Here is an 11,591-nt window from a genome sequence, read left to right on the forward strand (position 1 = left end):
AACAGCTCCAAGCGGTCGTCCGTCGGATGGCCGTGCAATCGCAATTCGAACGAGATCTGTGAGTGCCAGAAACAACTGCGTCCGTGACGTAGGCGTCGCATGTCCTAGCTACGGCAAACTTGCACAATGACTCGCACTATTTATTCGAGTAGCTGACGTTCCCGCAGAATCACTAAAAAGAAGCTCGAGCTTGAACAGACCAACAAGGCAGCACGTGCCAATGATGTCGTGTATCAGAAGTATCTACGCTACTACGCAATGAAGGATTGTCTGCGGCTCGTGAATCTGATGCATCAAAAGCTCCCCGTGGAGCTACGCGACTTGGTGTACGAGTTCCTCTGCGTTGAACCTGATCGTCCGATTCCCGTTGGGCCATACTATCACTTCCGCAAATACGATAAGCCTTTTCACGATCCATTACAGAGGCAACATTACGACGGCTTCGTGGGACCAACCGTTTCGTTCAGGGGGGCACCACCACCAGCTCCTTACCGCGCTATCACCGGTAACAATCCGGACGTCGATGTGAAGACGGGGAAAGCCGATGATAGCAACGATGTGCAATTGAGCCTAGAACTTACAGAACGCATCGCGAACTTGGAGTTAATCCATCGGGATTATGATCGGAGTTTGGTCGACGACGATAATACCACTGTCCTCCCTGACGGCCGAGTCAGAGAAGAACATACACACAAGCCACCGAAGGATATGCCACTTCCATCCAGCCATTTTCTGGACCCCAGATACGTTGGTGCGGAAGCTGCGTATGAGATACAGAAGACATACTACGCGCTCAATACGTTTTCCATATGCAGCGTTGAACGAGCTATATTCGGCTTTTCCGAGAACCACTCCGGCCACAACATTGTTGGATACAACGACGAAGATGGTACCCCCTGGGAAGTACCGGAGGCCGTTCAGACAAAACCACTGCTGTACCCCAGGAACCACATCAGAAATCTCCAGGTCCGCGTCAAATTTGAGCAGTTTATCGAAGACATGCAAAGAGACCACTTCACGGAGCTTGATAAATACTCCTACGAACGACGCTTCCTCCGCTTCACTGAGCAAAACTTGCAAGGTCTCAGCCAATTTCTGAGGGAGCGATCCAAGCACGATATCAACATCGAATTTGTTATCATGACTGAACTCCCAGATTTCACAGATGACGAGTTTGGAGTGAGCGCTCAATGCAACTACGTGAATTTCCTGCAATCTATCAGGAACTGGGTATACATCATGAAGTATGACTGTGACAACATCTCTGTCAAGGTCACGCATCATGACCCACCCATGACGGCTTTTCCGCGTGATATCACAGGGATATTCGGATTAACTCAAAAGCAATGGGAGCAAGTAAGTATAGCATTAGCCAACCTCAGGCAAAGTGTCCCACATTGAGCTAACGGTAATATAGGAGAAAGCCATTCATCAGGATGAAAACACCTGGGTGGCACAATTTTACCTTGCAACCCCATGGATGGATCCGAACGACGTTTCGTTTGGCTATCCCGCTATTGAGGTAGACCATATGCTTCGCGAGCGATGGGGCATGGACTCGATTACAGCTACCGAGGCCACACTCCCCATCACAGAAGGTAGATATTGGCCCAGTTCCATCAACGCGGTGCCTCTTGATCGCAGGTTTGACTAGAGGCAATGGAGAAAAGTGAATACCTTATAGCCTACATTAACGTGGGATTTTCTAATCTATATTTTTTGTCCCGGTGTATTCTACAGACGCGTTCGGGTTTTCCCTTGTATGATGTGCCATCAATGCTATCGGCGCTTTCATGTTCATAGATGACGACTACTACTGTCAGACCAGGTATGGCCTTGTCGCTGTTTGACATTGCAGCGACAATCCCTACCGCGACCTTGGGAACATTGATGTTGGTAGCATGTAATTGGTTGACCCGAATATTATTACGATAGAATGGGCATACTTCACCGGTGGCGTGTTGGACATGCGATGCGCAAGCTTGAACTGGATGCCGTGCTTGCGGCGCGGGCGAAGATGCCGATTGGCCGCGTGCCTGAAAACCAGGGCAGGAACTGTATGGGGCGGTCCCCGTCCCTCGATCTCGAGATCTGAGACCTACAGTGGATTTCTAAGACAACGCACGACTTAGGCTTAGTCTCCGAACAACGTCACTGCATGTGCCGGCGACACGCATGCGTCGTATGGTCGTATCCGCCGACCACAGATGCCGCGCTCTATACGGCAGCATCATCCATGGGCGTCCACTCGTCGCGCGTCCGGATGTGCTAAATCCGACTCGCCGGGCAGCGCCAGGCCTATAATGCACTAGAGTCCGAAAGTCGATGTGATTGACATGGCTCCTTTTGCAGTGGCCACCGCTCGCGCCAAGCCCTGCAATTAAACAATCAGAGATCCTCTTTTCGGCTTCGTCCTCGCGCGGGAATATAATACGGCGTCGATTGACTCCCTTTGGCTTCCCTACGTCCTCCCCTCCGCGACCCTCGCGCCTCCCCCCGTACACAACACAGCGCGGCGCGATCCTAATTTCTTCGACATGGCGGTCAACGCGAGTTTCGTCTCGCCGACGGCGGACGCAAAAGTTGCGCATGTCCTCCAGCAATTCGATACCAGCGGTCTCCTATCCTCCGTCTTCTCCGGCTTCAATGCCTGGAAGCTCGCTCTGACGCTTATTATAACGGCGGTGGCGTACGACCAATGTAGGCATTACGTGTGTTACGTTTGCGCCGGACATTGCTGACACTCGCACAGTCAAATACATCTGGAACAAGGGCTCAATCGTCGGTCCCTCGTGGAAGATACCCTTCATCGGTCCATTCCTCGAGTCTGTCAACCCCGATTTCAAGAAGTACCATGAAAAATGGATGTCCGGTCCTCTCAGCTGCGTATCCGTCTTCCACAAGTATGCCACCCTATCACCTGCCCTCAGTCTGTGCCTATGCTGACCGCTCCTAGGTTTGTCGTCATTGCCTCTACCCGCGACATGGCCCGCAAGATCTTCAACTCCCCCGCCTTCGTTAAGCCCTGCGTCGTCGATGTCGCGCAGAAACTCCTCCGCCCCGAGAACTGGGTCTTCCTGGACGGCCGTGCCCACGTCGACTACCGCAAAGGTCTCAACAGCTTGTTTACTCGTCAAGCGCTCGAACAGTACCTACCGGGCCAAGAGGAAGTCTACAACACATACTTCAAGCGCTTTGTGGAGCTTTCGCAAGTAGAGAACAAGGGCAAGCACATCCCCTGGATGCAAGAGTTCCGCCTCATGATCACTGCGTTGAGCTGCCGTACCTTCGTTGGTCACTACACCTCTGACGAGGCCGTCAAGAAGATCGCCGACGACTACTACCTGATCACCGCTGCGCTCGAGCTTGTCAACTTCCCTATCATTATCCCCTTCACCAAGACCTGGTACGGAAAGAAGTGCGCTGACATGGTCCTGGATGAGTTCTCCAAGTGTGCCGCAAAGAGCAAGGTCCGCATGGCTGCTGGTGGCAAGAAGGAGTGCATTCTCGACTTCTGGGTAGACAACATGATCGAGTCTGAGAAGTACCGCAAGAGGGTTGAAGCTGGCGAGAAGGTCGATGACGCCGAGAAGCCCGCGACTGTCATCCGCTGGTTCAGCGATCTTGAGATCTCCATGACCATCTTCACCTTCCTCTTCGCTTCCCAGGACGCTACCTCTTCTGCCGCCACATGGCTCTTCCAGATCATGGCTGACCGCCCTGAGTACCTCGAGAAGATCCGCGAGGAGAACATCAAGGCCAGAAATGGCGATGTCCACGGTACTCTTTCCCTTGACGCCATCGAGAAGTTGCAATGGACCCGCGCTGTCGTCAAGGAGACTCTCCGCTACCGTCCCCCAGTCATCATGGTTCCTTACCTGGCTAAGAAGGACTTCCCTGTAACACCTGAATACACCGTTCCCAAGGGCTCCATGGTCATTCCTACCACCTATCCGGCACTCCACGATCCTGAAGCATACCCCAACCCAGACTCGTTCGAGCCTGAGCGATGGATCACCGGAAACGCTGATCAGCAAACCAAGAACTGGCTCGTATTCGGCACAGGTCCCCACTACTGCCTGGGCCAAACATACGCGCAAGCCAACCTCATGTTGATGATTGGTAAGGCGAGTATGTTGCTTGACTGGGACCACAAGGTCACCGATCAGAGCGAGGTGATCAAGGTGTTTGCCACTATTTTCCCTATGGTAAGTCGCATTGCGTAACATCCACCTTCTTCGGAGTATTCGCTAACCTTTCACAGGATGACTGCCTTCTTACATTCAAGGACCGAACAGCGGCATAAACAGTCAATGTTCTATTCAGCTACGTGATGCTCACATTGAGCGATCTTTTCTTGCATCTGCGTCCGTAGATTTCTGTGTTGAAAATTTGGTTCGTCCAAGGCAGAGGTACACTTGTACTCTGGTCTTGCATCTTTAGACATTAATGATTACGGCCCTTGGCGCTTCTTGAGAAGTAGCCCGTTGGCTTCATGAGTACAGTGTAAGCTGGGATGAATTAATACTGGGACGAGGAGGGGATAAGCTGGGGAGGGGACGGCCTTATATAGGACAGCGATAATGGCATGGAGAATGTATGAAGTCAAGAACAATCTTCGCGTGCTTTTGCAAAACGTGCTGGGTGGATTGCAAGCTCAGTGGTCCACATGTCTACCGCGGGCAGGGCAGGGACTAGAGCTATGACCATGACCCTTGAAGTCCACTCCACATGCCGATTGTCTTCGTGTTTCCACCGCCTGCTTGCCCGCAGCAGCATCCTCCCAGCCCCAGAGCCTTCCCACGGATTGCCATTTTTCGCTTGCGACGCCATCGTAAAAGCGCGGCAGAGGAGTGAATGCCCGACCGATTGCGCACAGTCACGCTGCTTCCAACCGACACCCTTAGACCAACAGTTGCAACGACACAAGACGTCCAGCACAGGTTCTGAGCAAAAGCGCACGTCATGGCGCCCACCGCCTCTCCCTCGGAACGCGATCATGAGCGCGTCGGACCACACCCGTCCTACATCGAGATCGCGAAGCCCTACATCCTGCAGTCGCGCATGCAGAAATGTCTCGCGGAGATTCATATGAGCGATGCCAAGGAAGATGCCGTGCGCCTGCAAGGCGTTGCCTGGATAGATCAAGTCCGGCGCGCGCTGCAGCTGCCTATCCGTACCTTCAACACAGCTGTGATCTACTACCACAAGTTCAGGCTATTACACGCGGACAATGAGTACAACTGGGCCGACGCGGCAGCTGCTGCACTCTTCACAGCCTGCAAGATTGAGGATACGTTAAAGAAGAGTAGGGAGATTCTTTGCGCCCATTGGAACCTCAAGGTTGGGCCTGGTGAGAGCCTAAGCAGCGATGATCCGGTATGCACCTCTTGTAAGCGAGAATAACTACGAGTTCAAAGTTAACACATTAACAGCGCTTTGATAACCACTCCAAGCTTATCATCGGCCTCGAACGCCTCATGCTCGAAAGCGCCGGCTTCGATTTCCGCAACCGATACCCCCAAAAGGTCATGGTCAAGCTTGCCAGAGCTCTGCGATTCGACGCGAAAGACGAGGCCAAGACAACCTGGAACCTGAGCATCGATTCATACAGGACGTTTGCACCGCTGAAGCAGTCTACACCAACATTGGCTATTGCGTGCTTAGAGCTTGCCGCACGATTGCACGGGAAGGATGCCGCCAAGTTCGTGGATGCAGGACCTGTGAGATACCACAAGTGGGCTACCAGCCGGGCAGAGGTTATGGAGACGCTCCTCGATATGCTCGATCTGTATACCCATCACCGCAGCGCCACTTCGGTTGGACCCTCCTACACACTCGAACACTTTATCAACATCCGCATTGGACTCAACCAGGAGGCTTCAGCAGCGCACATCCCACGTTACTCTCAGTACAAGTCTGAGCAAGCCGCCGACGCAGAAGGCACAGCCAACGGTGCCAAGCCTCGCAATGGCATCGACCCTACCAGTCCACTTACCCCAGCCACCCCCGTCGCACTCTCGCCTGGCGCAGACCAAGCACCCAAGTCTGCAATCGGCATTCGTGGACAAAACGGCACGGTCAGGTTCATGCTAGATGCTGCCCGTGCGCACGGTGAGCGCGCCGAAGTCGAGAAGTTCCACAAGGTCGAAGAAGAGGAGTATGAGGTAGAGGTGCCGAACGACCCTAGGGTAGATGAGAGGGAGAGAGACAGGGCAAGAGTTGGAAGAGTGCGTTGAGTATAAACATGGATTTTGCGTTTTTGGATTTCGCTGTTCTATTACTTGCTCATCATATTGCGCACGATGGAGGCGAAGCTAAATGTTACTGATAGGACTCTATCGGCAGTAGCGATGACTGGTACAGTGTTCCAGTCGCAGTTGGTGATGCGAGGGATGGTGCGGGCAGTGAACGCGAAGGAGGGTATTGGGACAGATTCCGCCAGCGCTCGGAAGAGGCATCACTTGCTCGGCCAGCTGCTCACGTGGAAGAGAACATCCACCCATCGAGAAGGGCCGCCAACTTCGACGACATTGACAAGGGCATCATACAACAAAAGGCCAATGACGATGCCGTGGCTTCATTCCACGACAGGAACTCAGAAGATGGAGCACATAGCAAACGATCACGGAAACGCCCTTATGCACAGAAGCGGAAAAAGCTGGCCAAGCGGGGTGATATCAGTGGTGATGAAGATACCCATCGGATGGAGTCAAGCTACGAGCGTCATCCGCGAAAGCCGTCAGATTTATCCCACGACGAAGCAGATCACGAGCGGGGCTTTGACCAGACCGATCGGTTCACACCTCCGCATGACCCCCGAGATGGCCACCTAAATTTCAGCCTCCGAAGCCGTGTTGGCACACGTGGAGGCAAGCGCCGCGAAAAGGGAGAACACTACCATGAGGCAGGTTACGGCAGCCGCAACCGGAAAGATTCGACACCTCCCTTACAAGACCGATACCAGAAGCGCTCCTACTGGGGTGAAGCGCAAGTCGCTGAAGCACAAGGCAGGGACGATACGTCACCGCAGGAAACTGTGATGCGCAACACTTCCGAAGAGCGTAAGGAACCCGGAAAACTAGCAGCATTCATTCATCCCGATCGCTTGGCGCAAGTCTCTCCAGAACCAGAGCCCAGTCGAACTACCAGGCCTCAGGCACGCAGTGAGACACTTCCTGCGGTATATGTCAAGAACAAGCAGCCAACTAGCACGAACAAGGCACTCTCCGCGAATGATGGGCATCAGTGGGCAGGTTCTGGCACCGAGAATAGCAATGCCAGAGGAAGAGGAAGAGGTAGGGGCAGAGGCAGAGGCAGGGGTGGTAGGGGTGGAAGGGGTGGCTATCGTGGAGGCAGAGGCAGAGGCGGCAGCTCGGACGAATGAGTGCACAGCTTTCTTGCTCCTTGTCTTTGTGATGAAGAGAGATGTCAGGGACGACGCTCATGTTCTGGTTACCGGAGATTCTGGTGATGTAACATAGGCTTTTTGAATAGGACAGGCCTTCTGGACGGGACAGCGAATGTACTTCGGCTTCCCAACTTGAGACAATGGCTTCGCGGTCAACGCACATTGTATTTTACTGGTATTCCAAAAGATTTATCGTCGTGCCCTGAGAAAATAAGACGTGGCTATGCAGTGGGCCCAAAGGGCTGCGGAATTACCGGGGATAAGCCCAACGTGGTAGCAGCCTCATGAACATACGCCGCTCGACTGGATTTCAAAGCGTCATGTTGTGAATCGCCTGCTTTTGACCCAATAGATATTTGGCAAAAATGAGAGAGTCATGATATTGCAATTCCTTGAGGGCGGGAGGGCACTGAAATTGCTCGATTAGATTGCTGAGGTCATCTATTTCCGGACGGATTCCAACCATGGTGCCTCTGAAACCTGTGCCATGGCGCTGTTGGCAAGGAAATCACGAAAGATGGTAACCATTGTACCGGTGCATGATAATTTTGGGCTTTCCAAGGCGTAGACTTGCCACAAAGACCCAACTGGGGCACATGCAGCCATCCATTTTTCCGCTGCAAGGCCAAATCTAGTAGGTGAAATTACAAGTGACGATATTTCCCCCCGATCATGACCCACACCAGTCGCGGCGCTACCCAATGGTATGTATTGGGCCGCCGCATTGTAATCCACAGACGAGTGACTGGCAGTACCACAAGAGATCAGTGGAGTCATAGCCTCGATTCTGGGGAAATCATAGAATTCAGCACATCGAGTTGTGCGGTACCAAAGCGAAAGGGCGCCGCAGCATGGCCAGTTTGGGCATTACAGGCTACTTCGCGCCACTGGTGGGCCGTGCTTTAGCGAGGAAAGCGCGACTGACCCCACCACTAGCTCTACTAAAAACCTTCGCTCCCCCTCGCAGAACTCTTCTCACCAGACGCACGCCCGCCTCTACGGCTTATAATCAACTCCCGTCTGTCTGACTCTGGTCGACTGCATCGCCAGAGACATCAGCTCAACCCGCGACCTATACTCCGAATCCGCGCGCTCAAAGCGGGGTATTCGTCAACTCCCCTCCACTGAATTTTCGTAAAAGAAGAACAGTACCAACACCGCAAAGATGGTCAAGTAAGTCGCTGACGCCATCCTCATCTCCCTTCCAGGCTCGGACTTGTCGTCTCATGTCTGCGGGAACAATTGGACAATCGCTAACATGACGCCAGCTTCACCGTCGAGGAGGTACGTTCCGCGCACACATCACCCCGCACCACACGTCGATATTGGCAACACCCGAAGGATAAATACTGACTGCGCGGCTAGATCCGTGGTCTCATGGACGACCCTAAGAACATTAGGAACATGTCCGTCATTGCCCACGGTAAGCGCTCTCGTGGCAACCCCGCAGCATCGGGCTGGACAGAAAGCTAACATACCCCACCACAGTCGATCACGGAAAGTCCACCCTCACCGACTCGCTCGTTCAGCGTGCCGGTATTATCTCGGCTGCCAAGGCTGGTGAGGCTCGTTTCACCGACACCCGAGCTGACGAGCAGGAGCGTGGTGTCACTATCAAGTCGACTGCCATCTCCCTGTACGCCACCCTCAAGGACGAGGACGACCTCAAGGACATCCCCGTTCCCACCACCAAGAACGACTTCTTGATCAACTTGATCGACTCGCCCGGTCACGTTGACTTCTCATCTGAAGTCACTGCTGCTCTCCGTGTCACCGATGGTGCGCTCGTTGTCGTCGACACCATCGAGGGTGTCTGCGTCCAGACCGAGACTGTCCTGCGTCAGGCTCTTGGTGAGCGTATCAAGCCCGTCGTCATCATCAACAAGGTCGACCGTGCTCTTCTCGAGCTCCAGCTCAGCAAGGAGGACCTGTACCAGAACTTCTCCCGTGTCATCGAGTCCGTCAACGTCGTCATCGCCACCTACTACGACAAGGCCCTCGGTGATGTCCAGGTCTACCCCGAGAAGGGTACCATCGCCTTCGGTTCCGGTCTTCACGGCTGGGCTTTCACCATCCGCCAGTTCGCTTCCAGGTACGCCAAGAAGTTCGGTGTCGACAAGAACAAGATGATGGAGCGTCTCTGGGGTGACTCCTTCTTCAACCCCAAGACCAAGAAGTGGACCAAGGTTGGCACACACGAGGGTCAGCCCCTCGAGCGTGCTTTCAACCAGTTCATCTTGGACCCCATCTTCCGCATCTTCCAGGCGGTCATGAACTTCAAGACCGACGAGATCCCCACTCTCCTCGAGAAGCTCGAGATCAAGCTCACTTCCGATGAGAAGGATCTCGAGGGCAAGCAGCTCCTCAAGGTTGTCATGAGGAAGTTCCTTCCCGCCGCTGACGCTCTCCTCGAGATGATGATTCTCCATCTTCCTTCTCCCGTCACCGCTCAGAAGTACCGTATGGAGACTCTTTACGAGGGTCCCCACGACGATGTCAACGCCATCGGTATCCGGGACTGTGACCACAACGGTCCTCTCATGCTGTACGTCTCCAAGATGGTGCCCACTTCCGACAAGGGTCGTTTCTACGCTTTCGGTCGTGTCTTCTCCGGTACCGTCCGCTCTGGTCTCAAGGTCCGCATTCAGGGACCCAACTACACCCCCGGAAAGAAGGAGGACCTGTTTATTAAGGCCATTCAGCGTACCATCCTCATGATGGGTCGTTTCATCGAGCCCATTGACAACGTCCCCGCCGGTAACATTCTCGGTCTTGTCGGTGTTGACCAGTTCTTGCTCAAGTCTGGTACCCTCACCACCAACGAGACTGCCCACAACCTCAAGGTTATGAAGTTCTCCGTCTCTCCCGTTGTGCAGCGTTCCGTTGAGGTCAAGAACGCCCAGGATCTGCCTAAGCTCGTCGAGGGTCTTAAGCGTCTCTCCAAGTCCGACCCCTGCGTTCTGACCTACATCTCGCCATCCGGTGAGCACGTTGTCGCTGGTGCCGGTGAGTTGCACTTGGAGATTTGCTTGAAGGATCTCGAGGAGGACCACGCCGGTGTTCCTCTCCGTATCTCCGACCCCGTCGTGCAGTACCGTGAGACCGTCAACGCCACTTCCAGCATCACCGCGCTGTCCAAGTCGCCCAACAAGCACAACCGTCTCTACCTCACTGCTCAGCCTTTGGACGAGGAGGTGTCCCGCGCTATCGAGACTGGTGTCATCGCTCCTCGTGATGATATCAAGTCGCGTGCCCGTATCCTTGCTGACGAGCACGGCTGGGACGTCACCGATGCCCGTAAGATTTGGTGCTTCGGTCCCGACACCACCGGTGCCAACTTGCTCGTTGACCAGACCAAGGCCGTCCAGTACCTGAGTGAAATCAAGGACTCCGTCGTCTCTGGTTTCCAGTGGGCTACCAAGGAAGGTCCCATTGCTGAGGAGCCCATGCGCTCCATCCGCTTCAACATCATGGATGTTACCCTCCACGCTGATGCCATTCACCGTGGTGGTGGTCAGATCATCCCCACTGCGCGCCGTGTCCTCTACGCCGCCACTCTCCTTGCCGAGCCCACTCTTCTCGAGCCCGTCTACCTCTGCGAGATCCAGGTTCCCGAGCAGGCTATGGGTGGTATCTACGGTGTCCTCACCCGCAGGAGAGGTCACGTCTTCGAGGAGGCCCAGCGTGTTGGTACTCCTCTCTTCAACGTCAAGGCGTACCTTCCCGTCAACGAGTCCTTCGGTTTCACTGCCGATCTCCGTGCCGCCACTGGTGGACAGGCCTTCCCACAACAAGTCTTCGACCATTGGCAACATCTCACTGGTGGCTCGGCACTTGACCCCTCCACCCTCACCGGAAAGATCGTCTTCGACATGCGCAAGCGCAAGGGTATCAAGACTGAAGTGCCCGACGTTTCCAACGTAAGTTTCCTCCCGCATGGTCTAGAAACAGCATATGCTAACGAATCCCGCAGTACTACGACAAGCTATAAGGGAATGCTCGCAAAAGCGTTAGATTTCCTTTATTCGCGATTCTGGGTCATCCGACAGTCATGGGCAAGCTCGTGGCCGCTGGTCGATGTATGACGCAAACAGCTCCCCCATGGGACAACCAGAGCTAGTAAATGTCGGTCCGGGCGGTTTCGCCCTTGATATTAGTCAGGTTTTTTGGGGCTTTGCAC

General features: G+C 54.1%; 3 protein-coding genes across 3 annotated transcripts; all 3 read left to right on the top strand.

The window, feature by feature from the left end:
* Positions 1–2,600: 2,600 nt before the first annotated feature.
* On the top strand, positions 2,601–4,306 carry J4E87_009243 (uncharacterized protein; the record flags this gene model as incomplete). The annotated part of the gene is made up of 4 exons (XM_049380821.1): positions 2,601–2,700; positions 2,753–2,903; positions 2,957–4,208; positions 4,265–4,306. Coding segments are annotated over 4 exons (1,545 nt in total), but the record flags the coding sequence as incomplete, so codon positions are not given.
* Positions 4,307–4,965: 659 nt separating this feature from the next.
* Positions 4,966–7,387, top strand: J4E87_009244 (uncharacterized protein; the record flags this gene model as incomplete). The annotated part of the gene is made up of 3 exons (XM_049380822.1): positions 4,966–5,379; positions 5,436–6,230; positions 6,335–7,387. 3 exons carry the CDS (start codon positions 4,966–4,968, stop codon positions 7,385–7,387), a joined length of 2,262 nt encoding a protein of 753 aa, XP_049229453.1.
* A 1,189-nt stretch (positions 7,388–8,576) lies between these two features.
* Positions 8,577–11,402, top strand: COT3 (Elongation factor 2; the record flags this gene model as incomplete). The annotated part of the gene is made up of 5 exons (XM_049380823.1): positions 8,577–8,584; positions 8,680–8,695; positions 8,777–8,834; positions 8,900–11,331; positions 11,385–11,402. 5 exons carry the CDS (start codon positions 8,577–8,579, stop codon positions 11,400–11,402), a joined length of 2,532 nt encoding a protein of 843 aa, XP_049229454.1.
* Between the last annotated feature and the right edge of the window lie 189 nt (positions 11,403–11,591).

This window comes from Alternaria ethzedia (genome assembly GCF_023757985.1).
Source record: "Alternaria ethzedia strain BMP 0044 chromosome Unknown scaffold_33, whole genome shotgun sequence".
In the NCBI taxonomy this organism is placed as follows: Eukaryota; Fungi; Ascomycota; class Dothideomycetes; order Pleosporales; family Pleosporaceae; genus Alternaria; species Alternaria ethzedia.